The 23,945-nt window shown below is 48.8% G+C and overlaps 3 protein-coding genes across 8 annotated transcripts in view; 1 reads left to right on the plus strand and 2 right to left on the minus strand.

Moving 5' to 3' along the window:
• Positions 1-3,378, minus strand: part of LRWD1 (leucine rich repeats and WD repeat domain containing 1) — a 16,682-nt gene extending 13,304 nt beyond the window's left edge. Inside the window, exons 1-3 of one of the 4 annotated variants that reach the window (XM_075771529.1) lie at positions 3,239-3,367; positions 1,450-1,519; positions 999-1,145 (exon numbers count right to left, since the gene is read on the minus strand). In XM_075771529.1, the coding sequence (XP_075627644.1) occupies positions 999-1,078 (80 nt within the window). In that variant the 5' untranslated portion in view covers positions 1,079-1,145; positions 1,450-1,519; positions 3,239-3,367. Of the gene's footprint in view, positions 1-998; positions 1,146-1,449; positions 1,520-2,549; positions 3,026-3,238 lie in introns of those variants that run through there. The other 3 variants (XM_075771530.1, XM_075771528.1, XM_075771531.1) reach the window with 3 other exon arrangements.
• ALKBH4 (alkB homolog 4, lysine demethylase) lies at positions 3,302-5,611 on the plus strand. 2 transcript variants are annotated; one of them, XM_075771533.1, is made up of 4 exons: positions 3,302-3,439; positions 4,098-4,169; positions 4,254-4,418; positions 4,902-5,611. In XM_075771533.1, exons 2-4 carry the CDS (start codon positions 4,152-4,154, stop codon positions 5,541-5,543), a joined length of 825 nt encoding a protein of 274 aa, XP_075627648.1. In that variant the 5' UTR covers positions 3,302-3,439; positions 4,098-4,151; the 3' UTR covers positions 5,544-5,611. The 2 variants fall into 2 exon arrangements, with proteins under 2 accessions (XP_075627648.1, XP_075627647.1); XM_075771532.1 differs by lacking the exon at positions 4,098-4,169 and having other exon boundaries at positions 3,308-3,439; positions 4,221-4,418.
• On the minus strand, positions 5,594-23,121 carry ORAI2 (ORAI calcium release-activated calcium modulator 2). 2 transcript variants are annotated; one of them, XM_075771536.1, is made up of 5 exons: positions 23,000-23,121; positions 21,448-21,493; positions 18,936-19,176; positions 13,000-13,536; positions 5,594-6,535 (listed from the first exon to the last, which is right to left on the minus strand). In XM_075771536.1, the coding sequence occupies exons 3-5, from the start codon at positions 19,161-19,163 to the stop codon at positions 6,431-6,433; spliced, it is 870 nt and encodes a 289-aa protein (XP_075627651.1). In that variant the 5' UTR covers positions 19,164-19,176; positions 21,448-21,493; positions 23,000-23,121; the 3' UTR covers positions 5,594-6,430. The 2 variants fall into 2 exon arrangements, with proteins under 2 accessions (XP_075627651.1, XP_075627650.1); XM_075771535.1 differs by lacking the exon at positions 5,594-6,535 and adding an exon at positions 10,718-11,948.
• Between the last annotated feature and the right edge of the window lie 824 nt (positions 23,122-23,945).

The raw sequence follows: 23,945 nt of genomic DNA on the forward strand, positions 1-23,945 counted from the left end.
GTGAAAGCACATAAGAAATGTTGAACAGAATTCAGCTGGCTGCGAAGCTCAGTGTGACTCCTGTGTCATTTTGGGGAGAAACTCAGTATTCCCCAAATGGACTTTCTGAAATATAACCCTTCAAAATCGTGATACGAAGCTGCATGGAAAAAGCCACTCTCTAGAAATTCACTACTTCACATATCTCGATGTCACTTTGTTACCCAGATTACTGCAGCCTATACTCTTCAGATAAATTTTTTAGTTTCTCTCTAAAAACAATTCTTCTGGCACAAGACCAATTAAAATAAATAACTTTAAAGAGTACATATGAAACCCAAAGCTCTTACATCAGCAACAAAAACAACAAAGGTGCTAGCCAGAAATTGGCTAGCTGACTCACTTGGATTGACCAGTTCTGGAATAGCAAAATTCCACTGTGTTAAACATTTGGAAAGACACATATTTTCAATGACCTTTGTTAAGGATCTGAGCAACAAAACTGTTTTTAGTGGTTTCCAAGTGTGCCAGGAGTTTATTCTTCCCCTCTGCAATGTTTGAGGTACTAACATAACTGGATTTAGAGGAGATGGAAAGTGATGGAGGGAGAGGAAAAGGGAGGGGAAATAATGCCAAAAATATTTTTAAAATCCAGACCAGAAGAGATTCTCTTATTCACATTAAACAATTGCTAGCAAAGCAGAAGTGTTTTGGGGGTAGGGAGTATATCTTAGGGCTATGAAATTATGATCCAGCCTTAAGCAGTTTTACAGAAAGAAGGTGGCAGCATGTATGCAATATAAATGATGAGAAGAGGTGGAAGTGCTGATAACCTATCTAGTGAATGCAGTTCCACTAGTGCTCACTGATCCTGCATTGAGAATGCCACCTCCCGTTCCGTGCTCTGTAACTATCTGTCTTTTTTCAGTAAAAAAGCTTAGGGGGAAAAAAGACAAAAAAAAAAGGGATCACCCAGGCTGAATTCAGCTGGAATTTTCCATGGGTCCGTCTGCACTTACTTCAGCGTCTCGATCTTTCGGAGCCTCGTAGATCTTGGAACCGCTCTTTCCAAAAGAAGTTCTGTAGTAATTTTTGACATTTTTAATCTCCACCCTTCTGCTGGAATCAGTCATCAGTCAGCTGTAGGATCTCTTCTTGTAACCTTCCTGGTAAAACAAACAGGAATAAGAGGAAGTCCTTTCAACTGACTCCAAAAGGGAGGGGGGAAAAAAAAAGTTATGAGGTTAGCTACTGATTTTGCTGCTGTGTTGGAAGTCGCCTTTTTTACATGGTTGAAATGAAAATACCAGAGATTGTTATTACACTGAGCACATGTTCCCGATACACTGACCCAACCCATCTCCAAAACAGAAGTGATACCTCCCTTGGCTATTTAAACGACAGATTTGCCATAGATGGAAGCTGTCCACGGGGCGACGGCACTCAGGACTAGGACAGTCTCGCAGTTACCTGTTTGTCCCTCTCCTGAGCAACAGGGCTTTGCTCCAAAAACTCCAACACGCTTTCAAATAAACAGCAACTGTAAGAATAAATACACCTGTTGTGAATGTCTTCCTCCCAAGGAAATGACACAGTGTGCTCACTGGTCTGACCAGATGGATAGACTCTTGTCTGACAGCTTCTAAATTCCCTAAGATTTTGGAAAACTGAATTTGTTACCAGAAATATAAATACTCACCAATCAATAACATAATTTCGTCGCCAAGGAAAAAAATATCAACAACCTTCTGTATGTTATTGGTAATTAACAGATGTTTTCATGCATTGCTGTGGATAGTACGTGCGCATACACGGATACACTGATATTTAGAATAATAACACTGATAGGGCCAAAGTAGCTTCATTAAATTACTGGTTCGTGGCTTACCGCTCTTTCTGACACAGATTCCAAGAGAGAGAAATAAAAGAGAAAAGAGCTCCTAGGCCAGGCTTGCTACTGTCTTTCTGAGTTAGTCTCACCGCTGCCTAAACGCCACTCCAGTAAATCGCAAGGAACGCACGAAGCACCGAGCTGTCCTTAGCCTTGACTTCAGCACCGTAACATCCCTACAGCACCCGGACCGTCGGGTCTGATGAGCAACAGGGCATTGCTTTGTTAACATCTGTAAGTAAGGATGACCCTCCACGCATGGAATATTTTATACCAGCATAAAGAGCATAGAGCCTGAAGAACAGTTTGAACAGCAGCTGTTCAGGATTTGATCCTTCAAGTGACAGAGCTGTCACTGAAAGCCAAACCACAGGATCAGGCCCTTACCTGCTGAACCCAATAAACCTTTCTGAGCTCCGGCATTTGTAAGAAAAATTTGACGCCAATGACAGTGGATGTTCCCATTGCCCTCTTTTTGACCACACCGACACCTCAGACACAGCTGTGTCACCCGTGACACCACGGGAGCCACAGGCAAGGCCATGACACAACACGGCCCCATCACCACATCACGGGGGACGCTGCAGAAGGCGCCTTGGACGACCCCAGGCCTGACGAACCCCGTACCCCCGCCTAACTGGGAACTGCCACCGACCCTCCTCCTGCCCCTCAGCAGCACCTCTCGGGTCGGCGGTCCTACAGCAGGGCGTCCGTTCTGGCCAGGGATTAAAACCAGTTTAAACTACCCCACGCCAGCTGCACCACCGCTTCGGCTGAACCGAGGAGCGCCCGGCACTGCCCGATGCCCGCGGCGCAACCACCGCCACGCTGGGGATGCCAACGCCGCTGCCGCCCTGTCAGACCATCCAGGGGCGGCTTCCCGGGTGCGAGGCGGCCCCGGTGGCCCCTCAGACCGCGGCAGCCCCGGGGCCGTGCCAGGGCCGCGGGACACCGGCTGCTGGGCGCAGGCCGCGGCACCGCCCGCGGGCAGAGGCGGCGGCGCTGGCTTCGCGCCGAGGCGGCCAGGTGCGGCTCTGGGCCGCGGTCGCCGCCTCACGCTGCCCCTGCGCGGCGCTTTTTGCCCGGAGGCCCCGGTGAGGACCGGCGCCGGCCGCGGCCTGAGGCGCCCCCGTGGGGAGCGCAGTGGGTAGCGGGACTACAACTCCCAGCAGCCCCCGCGGCGCCGAGCAGTGGTACGGGGCCCGGCCGTGCCGCGGAGGCTGCTGGGAGAGCGAGTCCGTGTTACCCCCACCCCCCCCCCGCTCACCGACCGACCGGCCGCGCGGCCTGCACCGAGCCCGTGTGCCCCGCCGCCGCCTCGGCCCCGGTCTCCACCCCGCCCCGCGACTCCTCTCCCGCTCCCCTCACCTGGAAGCGGACCGGGCCGCGGCGGCGGGAGGGGAGGAGGAAGAGGAGACGGGGAGGAAGGGGGGGAGGAGGGCCGTATCCTCAGCGCAGCCGGCGAGGATGGAGGCGGCGGGCGGCGGCGAAGGGCCGGGCTGCGGCTGCAAGGGGATCCGCTCCTGCCTGCTCTGCGAGGGGCCCGCACAGGCCGCTCCGCCCCCGCAGGTACCGGGGAGGGGGCGGCGGGGCGGGGCCGGCGGCGGGGCGGGGCCGGCAGGAGGAGGACGGGGGGGACGCCTGCCATGTTCCCCTCAGGGCGGGCTTGGCGGGCGGGGGCCGCGGCCGAGCCGGGGTAGGGAGCGATGGCTCGGCGCTGGGGGGGGGGCCTGGGAGGGGGTGCGGGGGACACCCCACCATGGCGGGAGAGGGTCCCGGCTCCCCGGGGGGGCTGCGGGGCCCCGGGCGGGAGCCCAGGCTGGGGACAAAGCAGGGGCCCCCCCGGAGGCTTCGCCTCAGTAGCGTTACAGATGCACACGGGAGCCTCAAAAGCCCAGACAGCCCTTGCCCGGCTTCATCCATTAAGAAAAGGCAGGTTCCCTACAGCTTAGCCTTTTGGCCTTGGCAATTTTTATCAACTTTCCTCATTCAACATTTATTGCTATGACAAACCCTATCTCTACAGCCGGGCTGAGGAATACCGACCATTAATCTCTTTATATGTTTGGCACCGAGGATCATCTCTTCTTCCCCATCTTTGCAGGATAAAGACATTACTAGGAAAGAAAAGCGGCTTCAAGCCGGCAGTACAGTAAAGCAGGCGCTGTAAAAAAAGCGGGGAAGAGTTGTTCCCCAAAAGCAGCTGTAAAATTTCTCATCTCTACAGGAATCCTGTACAGACAGTTTTCATGCTGCAGTATCAAGGCTGCAGGGGTAAATCATGGAAATACCTTATCTTGATAAGTTTCCCCCCCACTGCTTTTTTTCTTCTCCATTGTTATTTTCACAGGGAGAAGATAATTTCACTTACTGTCCTGCAACAGGCCTAGCTAAAGGAAACGAGGACTCGGCATTTGCTGGCTGGGCATTTCCATTTCCAGGGGTGTTTCTGACGGAGGAGTTCATTAGTGAAGATGAAGAATCTGAGATAGTTGAACTGATGGATCAAGATGACTGGAAACCGTCACAGTCTGGCCGAAAGAAACAGGTTTGACTTTAGAAGCACATTTGTTCTTAGATCCCTCTGGAAAAGGAAAGCTCTTTTCAGTTAAAACCCAGCACAGTTAGGTGTTTCATTACATGTTTTCCTTTGAAAGCTTTTCCTGAAATCAATTGCAAGAATTGTAATTAAAGTCAACCTCTTGCAAAAATATATGGTAGTTGTAACAAATCATACTTGATGGTGCATGTTCAGGCATTGAAGTTCACACAATCTCCAAGGGAAAGAACTGGGTGATTTGGGTTTTGGCTTTACTTTACAGATAAGAAATCTAATTCCAGTGAGATTAATGTAGCTTCGCTGAGCGCTTTTGCAACCTGGTGACCAGGTCACTGGAAGAGATGAGAAGAATTCAAAAGTCTTGACCAGGAGCCCTGTAGGGATCACAGTTTCTCCAAAAAGACTTTTCCTTAATAGATCCCTTCCCGATTTTTCCTTAACACTAGCTTTTCCCCTCTTTTTTCCCAACAGGACTATGGACCCAAAGTGAACTTCAAGAAACAAAGGATGAAAGCTGGCAACTTTACCGGTTTGCCAAGTTTTAGTAAAAAGATTGTGGCACAAATGGAGGCCTGTTCTGTACTGGGTGGTTTCTTACCTGTTGAACAATGTAATCTGGACTACATGCCAGAAAGAGGTTCTGCCATTGACCCGCATTTTGATGACTGGTGGCTTTGGGGAGAGCGCCTGGTTAGCTTAAACTTGCTCTCAAAAACCGTGCTATCCATGTCTTGTGATTCAGAGGACAGGATCCAATTATTTCGCACTTTCAGTAGAGAAAACGGGGAATTAAGTCTCCCTGGATCTTCCACACAGACAACAACGTGCAAAAATTCAGGTGAAGAGGGAATCAACTGCATTTTATCCCCGAGGCTTGTTCCAAGTAAAGAGGTGACTGTTGCCATTCACTTACCTCAAAGGTCTCTGGTGGTGCTGTACGGTGACGCACGGTACAAGTGGAAACACGCAATTTACCGCAAGCATATAGAGCATCGCCGAATCTGTGTCACGTTCAGGGAGCTGTCTGCAGAGTTCAGCGCCGGAGGAAGGCATGAGGAACTGGGTAAAGAACTGCTAGAAATAGCTCTTTCATTTCAAGGAAGACCAGTGTGATCAGCAAGAGGAAGCCAGAATTGCAATTTGTTAAGACATTTGAAAAATAAAGTGCGGAATTTGTACAACTCGGTTTATTTCTGAAGTGTGCGCAAGGAACCAGGTGTGTACAAAGATAAGCTCAATCAAATGGGAATTTAACAAACAAAAATAAGAGAGTGCAAGGAAGGGGTGGGCTGCTTGTTTCTTCAAAGACTCTCCTGGGCAATGGGAACTTTTAGGCGAAAGTCAGCAACGAGCTGTTGCATTCATTAGCTGCAGTGTAACAAAACGCAAAAAAAGCAAATAGCCAGTTCTTAAATACTTAACCCAAGAAAGAAACTTAGAATCATTAAACTGAGCTGACTACCAAACAGCCCTTGGCACAGATTCAGCCCAAACCCTGCAGCAGATTTTCACCTTTGCTAGCCTGTACTTGGTTGTGTCATAGTGCTTTTAGCGCTGCACCGTGCCGTAGGGACACAACCATCTCCTCACCCGCTGCAGGTAGCTCCTTTAGAGATCAGCTCTCCAGGGGAGGAGGGTAAGCAAGCGTCTCTCCACAGATAGTACAACACACTGAGAACTAATTAAAGTAATTATCCTTTGCTGCAGATTCATGCTCTAACAGCGAGGATTCATCATAAATACTGTGTGTGACCTATATCTTCTGGGACCAGAGAGCAGCATTGCAGAGGGCCGATGCCGACTCTTTGCAGAGGCAGCTTGGACAGAGCGCAGACCAAAGACTTGCACAGACTGTGTTATTTTCTGATCATTTGTCATCTCTGAACCCCGCTGTCAACTCTCAGTAGCGAGAGTCTGATTTTGGGAATAAGCTGGGCAACAGACTGCAACCCTGGCGGCTATCATTTTTTTTCTTGGCACCTCCAGCAGTCAGGTTTGAATCATGCCTTGTACCTAAGATTCAAGTAGTCATTTGTAGCAGAAGCTGATTTGAAGCCATCTGTCTGCTCTGGACAGACTTCTGTGCTCTTGAAAATGAAGTTGTGCTGTGGAAGAAGCATGATCCTTTAATAAACACAGTTGTGTCATCAAAACCGTTCAGCACAGTCCCACCTAGAGCAGTAAAACCCTTTACAATGTTGCCTGGTTTGAGTTGGTAAGGAAAGGGGACGCATTTATACATAGGATCGCAGCGTCGCGGCATAGCTGTATTCTTGCCCTAGAGGCACTTGCCTGGCACAATGCACAGGTTTTACTGTATGGTGGTGTGCTCCTGCCATAGACACTGCCCGCCGCGTCAGGCACTGCAGGGATGGGAGCTCTTCCCCCAACAAAACAGTTACTAGAAATCAGTTAACTGAATCAGGTTATTTTTTTATCAGTTTAAGCTAACAGATAGAACTACAGTCCTTTGCGGCTGCAATGAATCAGTTTCAGTTTAGCCCAGTTTTAAACAGTTGTGGACATCTACAGTATAAATTCCAACAGGGACCCACGAGCAGGGCTCCAATGTGCAGTCCTAAACCCCAGACCTCCATCCTGACATAGGTGAGTGTCACCCACGTGCCGCGGCAGCGGTTTCGGCAGTCACAGCATGCCCTCTCTCACGGCAACCCATCACTGCGAATGCAGCCAGCCAACACGCAACAGGCAGGCCACGCTTGCTAACAGCGAGCTTCATCCCAGGAAATTTCTCATAGGTTGCAACTTCTCCAGCTCACCCCCAAAAGCAGGGTCTTGTGCTCTCAAAAGAGCAGTTCCCGGCAGCCTGGTGTGATCAGCACCGTGCCACGGGTGCCCACGGGGGCTCAGCAGCCACAGAGAGCGTGATGTCCCCAGGCCAGCTCCTGGAGCTGCTGTCGGAGCAGAGGACATTTGGCCAAGCAGGAGGACACGGCCGGCAGCCCGGTGGAGCTAGGCACAAAGCCACGCTACGGGAGGAAACCCAGGGCAGGCTTTCATGGGTAAAGCAAGGTTGAGCCCACATCCTCATCACCCTTTCAGCACGGAGCCTCTCCAGCCATCTCCTCTTTACTCAGCAAACTGCGGCAGCCAAGTATTTCCATTAATGTTTGGCCCTTACTTCCAATGTTCCCTTTTAGATTTATATTGTGCTCTCAGTCTGTTAAAATACTTTCTGTGCGCACACCTGCTGTTTCATTCTCTTCGCAGTGAAAGCAGATGATGGCTTCTGATGAATCAGTGTGCCACAATAACAAGAAAAACAATATTAGTTCATTTTGTGCTCTGCACTTGTTAGCTGAATTTTTCTGCCTCGATCAAACTATACAAGAAGCTGCCATTCTTGCCAGAAAATTCCAGCTCTTCCTAGTTGATATCTTAAATTTAAAAAATGGAAATAATTATATTCAGAGCCCCAAACTGAGGGCTTTGTTTAGATGTTTTTGAAGTCCAAAACTTAATCTAGTCACTACCCAGTCATTGCTATGTCTATCTATTGACATTTTTCACCTGTTAAACAGCCTCTTGGGCATCATCTTGGACCAAAATGCAATCACACCCCCATCGGTTCTGTATTACTTTATAGAATTTTATGTACATTCTCCCCTAAAAAAACAGAATCGCAGCGCTGCAAAACATTTGCAATTGATTTGGATTGTCAAATATCATAGAAATTGGAGAAAAATATATAGAGGTTTTAATCTTAATTAATTAGCTCTTAAAAGTAACTTTGGCCACTATGCTAGTATTGTTAATGTAAGAGAAGCTTCAATGGTCTTCATGTTATGGGAATTCCTATCACAGCCATTTATCTTCTTAACCAAGATTAGCACTTGTAAAACACACCAAGAACCAGGCCCTCATTAAAAGGAAGTGCATCTAATTGTTATCTAGTTGTGTATTTTAAAAGGAGAAGGATACTATCTGGCCAAGCTTTAAAAAAAAAAAAAAAAGAAAAAAAAAGAGGCAAAACCCAAGATAACCCATAGAGGATGCTGGAGGACTTGAGCTGCCTTTCAAAAAAATCAGTCTGAAATCAGCAAGAAGCGTAAAACTTAGCAAGTTTATCCAGTTTCTCTCACACAGCTGGACAATAACTGAGATTATTACCTTGTTCTACATTAAATATTGTTCATGCAGAGAAAAAACAAGAATAGACAAAGCTAAACACAGATTTTTTTTTTTTTAACTCGTAGCAGTTAGCGCTCATCATTGCTGTAATCCCAGTCGTGCACACAGGTATTCACGGGAACGCTTTCCAAATTCAGCCAGCCAGTAATTACTGAAACCGCTTTGTTTGAAATGGGTACAGCGGAGACGGCCTACGAGAAGTTAATCAGAAAATAACCACGCTGGCGCAGTTGTGCTGGGTTCTGAATTTGAGGCTGCAGCTTGAGGGGAGGGTATTGAGGAAGCTGTCTTAAAAGTAGACACAACAAGATTTAGAAGATAACGAAGCTACAGCAGCAGGGAAACTCAAAGGCCTTTTGTTTGTTTTAAGGCAGGGAAAGAAGAGAAAGGACATTGTGAAACCCCATGGAAAGCCACGGAAAGGCAAAAGGAGAACGTGAAGTGTGAGCAACCAGTCCCACAGCCAGCCGGGAACCCTGCACCTCCATCCCTGAGCCCAGCGCGACCATCCCCGTGGCAAACTGGGATTGCCCGTCCCCGAGTCCCAGTGTCAGAGAACCGAAGGATGTTCGCTCTGCAGCTGCACCCACCAGCTCTCTATAAACACTTCCACATATCTGAGCGCTTACCGCAGAGCGCGCTCCACCCGGGGCTCTCGCACAGTATCACTTTCATCCATCACGTGGGTCAGGACCAGACGGTCAAATCCAACATCTACTCCATCTCCCCTGGTCATAAAGCCTCCCCGAGAGTCACGTATCTACCGAAACAACGGAGTGGCAGCTACCAGAGCCAGGGCTGCCCCAGGGCAACGTTAAAAATAGGGAGCTCACAGAGTAAGAGCTGCCACTAACCACAGCAAAGGGAGAACCCGATACTGCTCTGGCTCCAACAACTCCCTCCGGCTCGCATTCGTGCCCGGTCTTGACTCCTGCTAATGAGGGAAGAAGAGAGAAGAGTCGCCTCCTAAACCAAGGCAGGTGCCCAGGAACAATAGGAAACAGGGCTGTACCTCTGTCCTCAACAGCTTCTTCCCCGCTTTAGGAAGGGTCTTTCCAGTGCTGGAGCCTGCAGAGGCGTTTTTCTGCTGGGCAAAAAATGTCCAAAAAAAATCTAAGAGGACTCAGGACTGTGGAGTGAGATCGTGGCTGTCCCCTGCAGCAAGCCGAGGCGAGCCCCACTGCAGAAACGGGAGAAATGGCCCAAACAAGGCAGTAACTGGTCCAGAGTCACAGCCCAAAGGAGCTGAGAATTAGGGGAACAGCCACCCCAAAGTACAGCACCCCAGGGGCCAAGGCTGGTACAGAAAGCTAACACATCAGGGGAGATCCTCGCCATGTGTTCCAGTCTGAGGGTAGGACCCTTGGGAAAAGCATCCCTGTGCAGGCACCGCAGGAATGGAGCCGCACAAAACCTGGGACACCCCAGGAACAACAGAGAGGAGGCAGCACAGGACAGACGTGGCCAGGCATCGGCAGGCAAACCCGGACGTGACACAGCGCACTGCCAGCCCCGCTGGGACACCAGGGACGGTGTGGAAAGGCAGGCATCTCCACGCTTGACTGATGGGAATCCTGCTGATAGCCACAGGGGCAGCAACAGAAGCAAGGAGGATTTTCTGGTGCCATAGCACAGAAACACCCATCTGGGCAAGTACAATGTCCCTACTCCTTTACGGATGAGCTACTGTGGCTGATACCACAGGCAACCTTTCTGCAGCACAAGTCTGGACCCAACAGCAGAAAAAATGTAAACAAGTTGGAGGAAGAGAGGCAGGAGCAAAAAAGCAAATGCAGTTGTTGGGGAAAAAAAATAAGAGTAGAGTTACAGCACGAAGGTGATGGGTAACCTAGAGATGCCAGATGCCAAAGAACAAAAATACTCCCATGGGCTTCTCCTGGAAGGGAGAACTCAGTGCCCAGAGAGACACAAGAAGCAAAGCTGCAAGCAAAGATGGGAAAGCGCATGATTATTCTAAGTGCAGTTGCCCTTGGGACACCATTTCAAACCGTACCTCAGACTCCCTGCTGGAGTAAGGCGATCCCACTCCAGTCACAGATGCGCTGCCTTGAGACTTAGCTTGAATCCAATCCCACCAAAGCCTCACCAAGTTATTCTACAAAATCAAAGCACAGTTTCTGCTGCATTTCTGCATTTGCTGAAGTTTATTATATTTGCAAAGAATTAAATGAACAATTTGACTGTTTCCAAGTGAGCTGCATTGCTTTTGCAGCACTGTATGCACACAGTGAAACTTTTTTTTTTTCTTTTTGTAATTGCAAAAATGGCTCAATACTTTCCTCAACAACCTCCTGAGCTCCACAGCACACAGAGTCCTATTATTACTGATATTAAAGGAGAGTGCAAAGTAGAGATGAGAGATTCATCCTGTCTTGTCTGGCTCTGGCCTCACAACAGAAATTTTGTTGGTGGAAGAGCTTACATGTGTAATACTTGGCAGAAAGCTCAACGCTGATTTTGTTGTGTAAACCTTTATTATGGTAAAGAGGGAGAGAGGGCAGACTCCTGGGGAGATGGTACGAATTTCACAACCACCCACTTCCTGGAGGACACTCCGCATTTTTTTGCATATGCACATAAGTACAGACTAGTCATTTAGCACACAAAGACTATTTTCTTTGCTGCACATCAGCCAATATGGTACACGCCAACTGCGGCAAGAACAACAGATGAAAGCCACAGACACAGTGCTAAGCAACTTGTTCAGCAATGCTCAAACTCGCATGTAAACAAGAGAGATTAGAATTGGGTTCCCAAGGCCCTCGCCAGAGAGGAATATAGGGATAGTCTCACCCTGCTGCACTGGGATTTGCGTGTACTCTCCATTCTGGGAAGCTGACATGTAATACACTGCCATTAGATTTCTCAAATCCCAGTGGAATAAGGGACCAGGGTTAAATACAGCATTACAAATATCCTTAATGATTTCGGAAGCCTATAAGGCCTGGGAGACTCTGAAACTGCGATGTTTGAGTGCGGAGCAGGAAATCAGTACAGGATCAGGGCCAAGAAAATGTGCTTATGCTTCTTTCAGCCCTGTGTGGCACAAAGCCTTACTTTCCCTTACAAAAGCTGACGATTGCAAAACATGCTTTTCCCTCCACAAAGTTACCATAAATCATAAAAGCATTTTTACAGAAGTTTTCACCCAAAAGGATGCTATAGAATTTACAAGCTTGCCTTGCTAAGCAATACAGACATGCAAGTGTCATTTTCTCTGCTGCTGGAAAAAAAGTCAGCTCAAATGAAATGTGATAGCTCTTTAATGGCACACAGCGCTCTCACCGGATCCAGCTCTGTCAGACTCATCAGTACAGCTCCAGGTTCCACCAGAGGAGTTGCCTGCTTTGGTGGAGGGAGAAGGAAGCGCTCATTTTTGACAGAAAATGCTACGGCTGACAAAAAAAATCCAAACAAGTGATGAAATATGCAGGACTGGGGCTTGTTCTCTCCAGTAAACTGGGCAAAGACATTGCAACGATACATAAATGATGATGACATAGCGACAGATTTCTACAATATGCTATATGCTGTCACGCCTTACCTCCTTGAAACTTGCTTTCCTAGTCCTTCAAAGTTTTGTCTCATTAAATTCCCTGTCACTGTTCTGTTTTAAGAATGTCCTTGTTAAAATTAAACCACCTGTAAGCCTTCCCTGGGCACTCTTGCCTCTTATTGGGAAAAAACACATGATCTTGGCATTCATTCAATCTAAAGTGACAGATGCTGCTGAAGAATGTAAGACCAGAAGAACTTCCCAGCCTCCTCCAATTTGAAATTCTATCTCCCCAGCTGTAAAAATATAGTAAGAAATAGCAAGGAAAAAAAAAAAGATAAAAGCTAAGGCTGATTTCTTTCTGGTGATGTATTCATGGAACACTTGCTTTGGAACAAAGGTGATCAACACTCACAGTTTCTATTGTGCTTTCCTGGATGTCCAAGTCAGCTGCAGATACCCTCGTTAACCAGCTCAGGTCTAGAAATGAGCTGCCAGTTAATTGCTGCTGCACTGACAGCCAGGGACTTCTGACACATAAGACAGGTCCTACACACACACACAGGCTTTTTTGGACAGCTGATGCGGTTTTACTTTTGGCAACAGAATATTGCATTTGGGAAAAATACAGATTTTTGGCTACCAAGTTTTGACCTTGAACTCCATGGCAGTGTCGACTTAAGTACACGAGTGTGTAGGACCAGAAACAGGCCAGAGACCCCAGCATCTGAAACAGCACTAGAACCCACAGCTATATATGGCAGGCAATTAGCGTTTACATAGTTAAGCCTCAAGACAATCCATCACTGGTGCGTCTCACCAACTAGCAAAACAGGTATTTTGCTCTTAGCCTTAGCCGAGCAGATTTGCTGGAAGCAGCCTCTGCCTCTGTCACACTACCTGCATGCCTCTGTCATGCCCGTCTAACTGCACTTTCAGTTTGTGAAGCTCTTCGATCTCTCGGTTGTGCCGCTCCGTTTTGTGCCGCACCAAAGAGCGGTAGAAGTGAATGGTGAAGACGACAAAAATCAGACCCACTGGGACCATGATGATGGTGGAGACCAGTGCTGACTGCCAACCTGCATGGCCGCTGGGCTTCTCGACATTGGTGGTCTCATTTTTCAGGATGGAGCCCACGGGCAGAAATTTTATCCAGCACAGCAGCACGACTTCCGCAAGGAAAAGGAGGATCCCCAAGACGGTGGAGAAGCCCCACGCCAGCTCGATGTAGGGATGCATGCGCTCATGCGGGGACTCGCTGATGGAGTTCAGGTTGTGGATGTTGCTCACTGCCTCCACGTTGGGCAGAATGCAGGTGCTGATGAGAAGGGCAAAGAGATGAACTGCCACGAGCACTGTCGTGCAGGCACTGAACGCGATCAGCAGCATCTGGGGGTACTTGTACTGTACCTCCAGCTGCACCTCCACCATGGCAACCTGGGGGAAAGGAACAAAAAAAGCTTGTCAACAGCTGCTAGTTTTCTTCTTTTCAAGACTTTCATTCAGGAAATCATCTTTATTCAGGAAGAGCACCTAAGGTCAAGTACACACTCAAGTGCTTTTCAGAAGGGCAGTCTAGATGGATCATTTCTCTTTCCCATGAAGACATACATGCAGTCTGCAGCTTGGCCTTTCTGAAAGCTCACGCGCGCATTTCTGCCCTGTAGTTTTCTGAAATAACATATCCCTCCTTGCAACCACGAGCCATACGAACCGCATCAAACCAAACACGCAGCAGAAGGAACTCATTAGACAACAAGCGGAGCTCGGAGGCAGCTGACAGCCTGCTAGCCCACCCGCCCATCACACGTTCTCCTTCCGCTCATCACTTGCGGCTGCAGTGCAGGAAGTTTTGACTTCGGGCGTGTAAAGAAAAGCAAAAGCAAGCAGCTCTTCTGGCCAGCAGCCAGCAAGGTTTCACTACCCCCCATGGGAAGCACACAAGCTACTTTACACTTTAAGTTAGTCCGTAGTTAAAATAGCTGCCTTCTATTCTCAGAACATTGTACATTTGTTTTTATTACAAATACGCCCAGATACAAGTTATTTATATCCTCAAATTTCTCCCCTGAGAGCTAATAACTTAGTGATACACTCAGCAGAAGTGGACAGCTACTGGCTTATGGATGTGCTCAACAACTCAGATAGGAATCGGTTTTCTCAAAACAAGGGCTATCATATAGCAAAGTCTCTAAAGCCATCTATTTTTTCTTTAATCAAACAAAACTTAACAAGCAGAATAAGCACAAGAGAGCAGGGGGCTCTTCTGAGATCAGAACTGGAGTCTGAGTACAGGCCTGGCTTAGCAGAAGAATTTGTAAAATTACTTAACCTGTGAAGTAAAATAGTACTTCTGTGTGGTGGCATCCCTGAAAGGACTGCAGAAACCTTTTGCTAAGAGAAGCCACAAAAACAGTGGACAAAACTATCAAACATTCCTCTCTAGTAACTCTCTCACAGCTTGCTTGGACCTGCAGCTGCACTTCATGATTTGCACAGCTACTGACTTGCCTGGCAGTAGGCAAAACCTCTGGTGATCCCAGGTGACCTGCTGTTCCGGCACAGCACAGCTTGCCGGATGCGTTAAGGAGAGGAGAAGCCGATGCTCGGATGCCTGCCTCAGGGCAGTGCCTCTCCACCATCGTGAGAAGGCAAAGGCCGAACAAGCAGCTCGATTCTGGGGGGTAGATGGATTTTACAGAACGGACTCATCATTACTTTACCCAGACTTCGCATGAGACCACCGCTTCACAGCCATTTCAGGCTCTATATAATAATCTGCACCACTCGCTCTGGCATTACTTGTTAATAATGTAATTTAGGCACTGGGGTAGGCTCACGATCTCTCCGTGGGTAACCCTGAAAAGGATTAAAGGGGATGAAAGCAGTGTGTATGTTGGCATGACTGCTGCCTTGCCTGCATTTACTTTGAAACCATCAGCAGCCTGAACGGGGGGATCACAGTCGAGTCTGAATGCATTTAGCAGCAACCAAGATATAACAGCAAATGGTCAATCTCTACAAGTCCAGATTTTATACCTACATCAACATTAGAGACACCAAAAATACCGTGGCCATTCTTGGCCATTCCCAGCCTTTTATTCTGATTATGAACATGCGAGGGGTTTACTTCTTGTTGTTTTTTAAAGGTTCCTGTTTGCAGTTTACAGTAGTTCTTGTTGTATAGCAGAGAAAGCAACAACGCAGGATTAGCTTCACCATCTATTTGCAAGGTCAATTTAATTTAAACACGTTACACATTGCCTTGTATATGTTCTCTCTGCAGTTCCCCCTATATTGATTCAAGGAGGAGAAGATCAAACTTATTCTGTACAATACGTTTGTACAGTGCTGTGATTGCCAGTCACACCCTATCAGCCAGGAAAAGCTGCAGGAATATTGTTCATTATTGGGTGCTGTAATACCCAGGGACATAGTATTCAGCAAGCTGAATAGGAATTGTACCTGCATGTTCATTTTATAGCTTTATATTAAAGCTGAAAGCCTGGCTGATGTCAACATATCAATTTCTACTTGTTATCCTTCGCATGAACAGCACTTTTCAGCTAATTGGATGTTTCCTCTCAGACTATTCCCTAGGGCTAGCTTCAGCTGTGCAACGTGATGAATTTTTAACACTGACTGATGGCTCAGTAAGAGGTATTTCAGGGAAAAACATCAACAATCCAGATAGGGCAGCAAGGCAGAAAACCAGTTCATTTAACCCAAACAAGTACTGGAAAGGTGAGTGAGCTCTTACTGCTTTACCCTGTACAGATTGTCATGTCATTCTCTGACCGGGATAAGAGAAAGAGGACAAGCTGACATAACCCATTTAAAAATCATTAAATATGCTGCTTCATCTGTAAAACTATTAATATGTCATGTTTGATACAATTATACTCTTCTGTGATAACAGCCTCCTTTATTTTAACCTCTCCCCAGAAGCCAAGGTGTCAAGGGCTTGACTTGCAAGGCACTGAGCGCTCTGCCAGGCTGCAGAGTATTTCAGCATAAGCTTAATTTTAAGCTTGAGATTCACCCTGTTGAACTCCAGCTCACAGGTTTGCTAAAGGACCAAGTACTCAAACCATTTTAGAATTAAACTGCAAATAAATTACATGCAATCATGGTTGGGTTTTTAGACCAGTATAGCCCAAACTGTCCACAACAAAGATAATGCTCATCTGGAGAAATTCAGACCAGGATAGATAGTATCAGGCAAAAGGATGACAAATGGCTTAACATAAACCACGTTACATTCACACAGATGGTCTGGCAACCTGTAAAAACAATCACTCTGGTAGATCTGTTAGGTTTTCTTTGTGGTTTTTTGTTTTTTTTTTTTAAAATCAAATACATATCCTGTAGCAATCGGACAAGTATTGAGAAGACTGATTAGCAGTAATAATTAAGGAAAATTATTACGGAGGTTTCCTAAGCTCCCTCTAAATCTCCTTGATCTCCAGTAGCCGTACAGCTCACCTCCAAACAGACCTGGCACTGGAGAGGACCCACATCCTCCTGATCTGCCCGACCCTGCCAGAAATACCAGAGATAGCATCGAGTAACGAGGAAGGTTCGCATTATTCTGCAGCCTGTCCAGAAGGAGCTGGATCAAAGCCACCGCCTGTTGATTAAATATCCATCAGCTCGTAATAATTTTCAGCCAATATGGAACTGGCTTGAATCAAACAGACTGACAGGGAAGTAAATAAAGCAATAGCCAGGCCCCGTACCACATCTGTTTACATAGTTAAATACACACAGGGTTTCAGGGAAACTAAGTAACTTTTCTACTTTCATCAACAGCCAAATAGATGCTCTTATTAGAGAGTAAACATCCGCGTACCAAACACCTGCGAGCCAAATTACCAGCGGAGAAATAACCCGGTAGGAGTAGATACCTCAGCTTTCACTGGAAGGTCCAGTACGATCAGCTGGGAAAAAGCTTGCTAAGAAAGAGAATTCCTTATTGCAAAAGTTTTTATTTCTGACCGATTTCAGGTATACTTATTATGTTAAGTTGGTGATTATAATTAACACTACTTATAACTATGTGTTCATTTGACTTGCATTTTAAACAGTTTAAAGAGAATAGAAGTCAAATGGTTAATTTTGTGTTTGCTGAGGACTTTCAGCAACTTTCCGTCGTGTGAGTCGAGAAGGCAGGGTTTGTTTTCAGATACGTGGCTCAGCCCCGCAGTGTGGGTGGGCTGGCAGCCCCCCCAGTCCCAGTGACGGTGCACCCCAGCGCCCCATCCACCTGCTCGTGGAACCACGCTGCCTGGATGCAACAGTTCACAGCAACGCAAAACGTTAATTTAGTAATCGTGTTAAAGAGAACAGTCACAAACGACTCACACAGAACTCGAGTCATCCAGAGGCACAAGAGACAAGCGCATGAGCGGCTTTTTAGAGTAAAAAGCTTCAGAGTGAAAGAAATCTACAGGAGAGCACTTAACTTTCTCAAAACGAGGAGGTACCTTCTGCCACTTGAGCACACAAGCTCTGTTACAAACCAACGTGCGCGGCGTGAAAAGTTTTTACGAACATGGCTTGCACGCAGCCAGTGAGCGGAGAGGAACCCTAAAGCGGCCAAGCGCCCCGTCTGCCCTGCAGCCTGCTCCCACTTAACTCCTCGCTTGCGTTTTTCCAACTTTGCTGCCAGGTGACCAACTTTGTCATCCCAGACTGTTGTAATGTTACAGATGATTCATGTTCTGGCAGATTGGGGGAGGAAAAAGCATCAGAAGCAGCTAAAATAAAACAAGGAAAGCTATCCGGAACGTTCCTGAGATCTGTCTTCCCCCCAGCTTCTGAGCTGCAGGGTGTAACATCTTCCCATCGCATCCCACTCAGCCAGGCGCTGCCCTCGGCCCTTCTGCATTCAGCTGACCGACCTCCAGAACAACCAGACCTGCCCATTTCCTGGGCAGAAAACTCCCCCAAACAGGTTTCAGTTCTCACTCCCAATAAGCAAGAACTGGAGGGGAGATGAAGAGGTTCACGCCCGCACAGCATGGCTGTGTTTTGCTAACACGACGGCTCGGACAGGTCTCGGCCCTGGACCATCTCGGCTCATCTCCATCTTGCTTATTTGCTCGCTCCCTGACATGGTTTTGACCTATGCAGACAGCTTCCAGATAACACCCAAGCGCTGCACAGAGGAAAGCAAGTCCCAGGATTATTCTCAATAGGCGGCACTGACAAAAATACACCAGATTTGCCTCCTTTCACGCTAGAGAGTCCTCTGACACCAGGTCCGAGGCGGCAGAGCCTCTTCTCACCCCTCCGCATATAACACGATCTCCCCGATCATGCTATGCAAACTTTGCTCTGGCAGACTGTGACCCAACCTCCACCTCATTTTAGACACCGTGACATGAAAAAACACATACAGAAATTAAGATAACATTCAGGACCACAGCTGGGGCCCAGAGGAGCTCCACGCCCTAAGTGCAACCCCATGTGAAGGCAGCCAGCGACGACTGGCCTCGGGGCCAACGGAGAGCCCAGGTCCTATGGTGTTCAGCAACACTGGGGGAGCACTTTGGATCATTTACAGGTAGGGGATGAGTATTTTTAAAGGGTGACTTGGGAGCGTGTGGGTTGGCTGTTAGGCAGCTCGCGTATCCGTCGCTGCATTGGGAGCGCCAGCCTCAAACTTTGCAGCAGCAGCAGCCAAGCAGAAGCCCCCAGGCAGATGCCTCCTGCCTCTTCAGAAAACAACAGTATGTCCTGCTTTTTCACAGGAGGAAAACACTGATTAAGAGACGATTTTACAGAACCAAAACCTTCACGATCCAGAAAGCGTTGCTACGAAGTACACGTACCATTGCAAATCCAGAGAGCAGAGCAGAGGTTCTGCTGGAAGCTTTCAGTTTGGCTCGGCTCAGGTACAATTTCCTCCATGAAAGGGCCTGAACGGAGTGGTGGTTTGATGTGACTAATTCCAGATAGCTGCGCCGGACCCAGTCCCGATAATCCATGCCTTTTGTGCCAGGTTCAGAACAGCAAGCAGGAGTGGAAGGATCCACCGGAACATTTAATTCAGAACTCATGATGAGAGAAATGCTGAGGAAACAAAATAGTCACATTCCAAAGGAGGTAGCAGACAGGACAAGCATCAACTACTGGAAAAAAACATGTTTAAACAAAGTTTCCCTCAGTCAGCAGAAAAATTATGGACCAAATACCGTCACGCTTGCAAGGCACAGAACAGACAGAGGACCATTCGTAGTTGCTAAAAATGACCATGAGAACTAGGAAAGATTACACAAGTAAACCCGGGAACTACTCCAGTGGGAATTCAGGAAGGTTGGACAGCATCTGGCTTTTCGTTTCAAAGCTGGCATCTCAACTTTCCCCTGTAATTCCTCCTTGCTAATAAAAAAAAATTGTTTTACATAAAGACACTTCGGAAATAAAGCCACCATCTTATAATTTTGTTTTAAGCTGACAGTTAATTTCACAGTGCATCACGGATTGGTTCCAAATGCATGTCCTTCAGAGTACCAAAGTAACTAGTGGGTTCAGAGTCACTTTTTGGTCTTTCTTTGGAAACCAGGTTTCAGTTAACCCATTGCTCATCATAGCTCAGTTTAGACGGGCACAAGACTTCCCCAATAGTCATCGAGCTGAACGCTGCGTAGGGTTAACAAATGAACTTCCCAAGTTCCTGCAATGGGAAGTTAAATTTCCTGAACTGCTCACACTGCGCTTATCAGCCGCATCTGACCATGAATCCTGTTCCCTTACTTCCACCAGTGGCTCTTCACATGGGGAAAGGAAAAGACAAATCCAAGCGGAAAAGCTAGTTGCCTTCCTAGTACTTTCAGCATCTTCAGATTCAAGAGGTTACACTGAAAGATGTAAGAAAGCAGCAAGACTCTTTCAGGCAGTGAATGCCACAGCAGCCAGCAGAGACAAGCGTGAGATCCAAACCTCCTTACACCCCAACTTAGCCAGGCTGCTGCCGAATGGCTCTGCTGATCTCCATGCCATCCACGGACACAGAACAGGATTTGCCACACGTTTTGAGCAAGAATTTCTCAACTCTGACAAACATCTGAAACAAGACGTTTAACTCAGCCTTCTGTAGAACGGAAACCACGATTCTCTGATTAATCCCCAACACTCACAAGTCTGCCACCGACCACCATGGCGGTGGCAAGTAGCAACACCAGAGCGGCACCACACGAGACTTTTCTGGCTATAAATACTCACCAGCTCCTAGAAGGAGGAGCTGCATGCCCAGAATCACCCACGGTGTGGTACTAATTAGTGCCAGTGCCACACCTCAAGGTCATAAGCACCTTGCTGTTCACTGTTCACTTGAGACGAGCCCCAGCCCTGCCTGCATCCTCCCCCTGCTCTCCATGTACGTGGGTCACAGCTAATAAACCAACGTTTGCTGTGAGATTTGAAGAAGTTGCAAAGATAAAAAGGACACCGGCTGCCCACAACTCTGAATGGTATTACTGAAAGGGAACAAAGCTGTTCCAGGCACAATAAGAAAGACTAGACTTCAGCAGCAAATAAAGCATTGCAGGTTCTGAGATTGTCTGTCCCTCCTGAGCATGGTGGGCTTTCAGATTTCAGCCCCCTCAGACATAGTAAGGATGGCAGGAAGAGCACAAGGCTTGTTCTTCTGGGCAGTTTTTGACAAGGCCATTATTGCAGCCCTGGAGGACTCCAGGATAGCTCCTGAGCTGCTCAACAGTTTTCAAATTATTAAAAAGAAGGAAAAAAACCCAAAAAGAGCAACCATAAAAGAACTTTCACACAACAATAAAAACAAGAACAGAATAACAGGGACCAAGGACAAACCTCCCTGCTTGCTCTGCGTTTCCAGAAAAAGGCAAGAATCACCTATTTTACAGAAGAACAACACCAAACCCTCCCCAAGCCTCCTGGGGGGATCAGAGCAGAGACATTCTGTGAGCAGCAAAATTATGAAGCTATTTCCTGTGACAACATCCTGTGTGGATTCTGCAATCTATAGCATGGGGTGAATTTATTAGCTTTGTCTGTAGTTGGGACACTGATGGCCTCTTCCCTGCCATTTATTTTCACAAAATGCGTAGGAACGTCGTATGTAGGAAACTTCAACCCCGGGACAAATTCCATTGAAAAAACAAATGAATTCAGAGGTTACAGAGGGAGAGCAAGAGTACCCAATCACATCTGGTTCTTTCCTTAGAAAAATAAGCTAAAAATACCACAAGGATGAATTTTCTCTCTGGAGCAGCTCAAGAGATGTTCCCAAATAAGTAAACAACTTCAGAATAAAATCCATAAACACAAACGTAGCCCAAACAATCAGTAAGAGGATGGCAAACTCACCTTGCTGGCTACAGACATGGAGAGACTGGGTGGAGGGCTCCGATGGCTGAAACACAAGACCAAAGAAGCATTTTACGTGCACTGTATCTTAAGCAGTTTTACTCTGTAAATAATTTTCAACCAGTTATCTGCATCAGGGGAGAGTTATTCTGGAGATTTCACGTTCCTGCAACGTTAAAGGTTTAGGACGCTTGCTCTTACAGAAATAATTGTCCGGGGTTTTACCACACCGGGCTGTTTAGTTTTGGACGGAGAATCAGGACTTCCCCAGGAGACCTCTTCCTAACAGCCGGCTCTGGCCAAGTCCATCCCAGCGGTGTCTTTACTCACTTTCGTTGCACCACTGATGCACTTGACCCCGCTTCATTTCACACCGCTGAAGACAGAAAACTCTCTGCGATTGCTACCTCATACCGATTTTGTTAATCTGTCCCGTGCTGTCCTTCAGAGCAGCGAGCGTAGCAGGGAAAGCCTTTGTTGTGCCTCACATCTCAGCTGCCCCTGTGCAGTTGCAAGCGCACGTGTGGGGATTTCTTCACAGCAGGGAAGGTCACAGACACTGCCAGGGCCGAGATATGCCAATCCCTTTCCCACCGCCGGCATGCCCTGAACGATCCCCCACAGAGTGCTGTCTCAGCAGCACCGGCAGCTTCCCTGCCTGGCTTGGGGACGCCAGCCTCCCCCTCGGACCCGGGTTTCTGCCCCACACACTGAGACCGATCAGCGGATTTGTTCCGGCGCCTTCCTCCCCTGTACAGTACGGTTCAAGAGCCCCCACACCGTGGCTAAGCCTAACCCTGGGTCCCACTATTCCCCCTTCTTCTGCTACTCCCAAGCTCAGGCCCTCTTCACTACAGGGAACCCCTTCCATGTTCTCTCCTGGCTTGGGACCCCTTCCCAGCAGCACCCCGGGATGTCACACCACTCGGGTCCCAGCTGTGACCCCCCTTCTAGCAGCACACCTCAAGCAGGGGACCCCCTCGCCCCACCACCACAGCTGGGATCCCACTCCACCCCCTCACAGCTAGGACCCTTCCCTCCAAAGGCACCCTCAGACAGGGACCCTCCCCAGGCAGGATGAGGCCCGCTCCCTCCCCACGGCTGGGATCCCCCCTTCCAGCAGCACCCCGGGTCCGGGGCTTCCCCGCACTGTAAGCAGGAGGTGTCTCCCGTACAGCACCCCCAGCGAGGGGATCCCTTTGTCAGGATACGACCCCGAGGCAGGCCTGCCCTCTACATCCCAAGGGAGCTCCAGAACAGGATGGGACCCCCTCGTCTGCCCACACCCCCCACCGGGGCAGGGGAAGCCCCAGTCAGGCAGGATAAAACCAACTCTCCCCCCAGCACCCCGGGCACGATAAGACCCCCTCCTCCCGGAGCACGCCAGATGCTCCTGTCTATGCAGGATGAGGCCCCCCCACCCCAACCCCCCGGTGGGGATGCAGCCCGCCACCCCGGTCAGGATGGGACACCCCCCCCCCCTCCCAGCCCCCGGGGCAGGGCCCCCCCACCCGGGCAGGATGCAGCTCCCCGGGGGCGGGCGCTGGCTCACCGCGCTGGCTGGCCGGGGGCCGGGGCCCCGGAGCGCCCGCCGCCACCGCCGGCTGCCGAGAGCCGGAGCCGCCTCCGCCGCTGCCAAGGCAACGCCGGGCACCCGCCACGTGACCCGCAGGAAATGAGGGGGCGGGCAGCCGCCCCGCCCGCCACACGTGACCGACGCCTCATTGGGCCGTGGCCACGCCAAGCACCGCCCCTTGGCGGCGGGGGCGGGGCCGGGGCGAAGGGCTCCCCCCTCCCTCCCCGCTGTGCAGCGCCGAGCACCGGGCGGGCAGCGCTGCGGGCTCCCGGCGCCCCGACATCCCGAGCTGTCCCCAGCGCCTCCGGGGCCGTTCCAGCTGCAGCTGGGATCCCGGGGGCCACAGCCCCCAGCGCCCCCCGTGTGAACATGTGTCTGCAGGAAAAAAAATCGGGTCTGCGGCTCCCTAAATTCAGGGTCGGGGTGAAACCCCCCCTCCACTGATAACGGTGGTATTCGGTCTGGCCCTTGCAACTCTAAACCTTTCCACAGAGAAGGTATTGGTGCAATGGGATGCAAATGTGCTTTTATTACAATTATTAATTACACAGCAAAAAGCCACCACTTACATAAGTCAAAAGGCAGCGCTGACTTCTGCCTCCGCTGCTGCAACATCCTCTGGCTGAAGCACAGAAGAGGCTCGCTGCGTACAGGAGGGCTACGGAAGCCAGACCGCTATCTCCCTGGTTCCTCCGCTATTGACTCAGCAGGAAATTCTGTATAAACCCATCAACAGAGCAAGGATAGGGACAGACTCAAGGGAAAGAGGAGGGAGTTCCTTCCCTGAAAGTGAGATAAAGAAAATGGTGAAAGGCAGCACAATGGGTCAGCTTTAGCACACGGTAATCCCGTCTTCCTGAATTCACTTCTGCCTGGGGGAGGGAAAAGACAAAGGAAGAGAATTCCTAAAAGCTTATTAAAA

This window comes from Balearica regulorum, chromosome 19 (assembly GCF_011004875.1).
Source record: "Balearica regulorum gibbericeps isolate bBalReg1 chromosome 19, bBalReg1.pri, whole genome shotgun sequence".
Taxonomy (NCBI): Eukaryota; Metazoa; Chordata; class Aves; order Gruiformes; family Gruidae; genus Balearica; species Balearica regulorum.

Coding starts and splice junctions, on each gene's coding strand:
- ALKBH4 (XM_075771532.1), top strand. CDS start 3,338: ATGGAGGCGGCGGGCGGCGGCGAAGGGCCGGGCTGCGGCTGCAAGGGG. Junction 3,440..4,220: donor AGGCCGCTCCGCCCCCGCAG/GTACCGGGGAGG, acceptor TTATTTTCACAG/GGAGAAGATAATTTCACTTA. Junction 4,419..4,901: donor AGTCTGGCCGAAAGAAACAG/GTTTGACTTTAG, acceptor TTTTCCCAACAG/GACTATGGACCCAAAGTGAA.
- ORAI2 (XM_075771536.1), bottom strand. CDS start 19,163: ATGAGTTCTGAATTAAATGTTCCGGTGGATCCTTCCACTCCTGCTTGC. Junction 13,537..18,935: donor TGCTCTCTGGATTTGCAATG/GTACGTGTACTT, acceptor CCTTTCCCCCAG/GTTGCCATGGTGGAGGTGCA. Junction 6,536..12,999: donor GGCATGACAGAGGCATGCAG/GTAGTGTGACAG, acceptor CTTCTTCCACAG/CACAACTTCATTTTCAAGAG.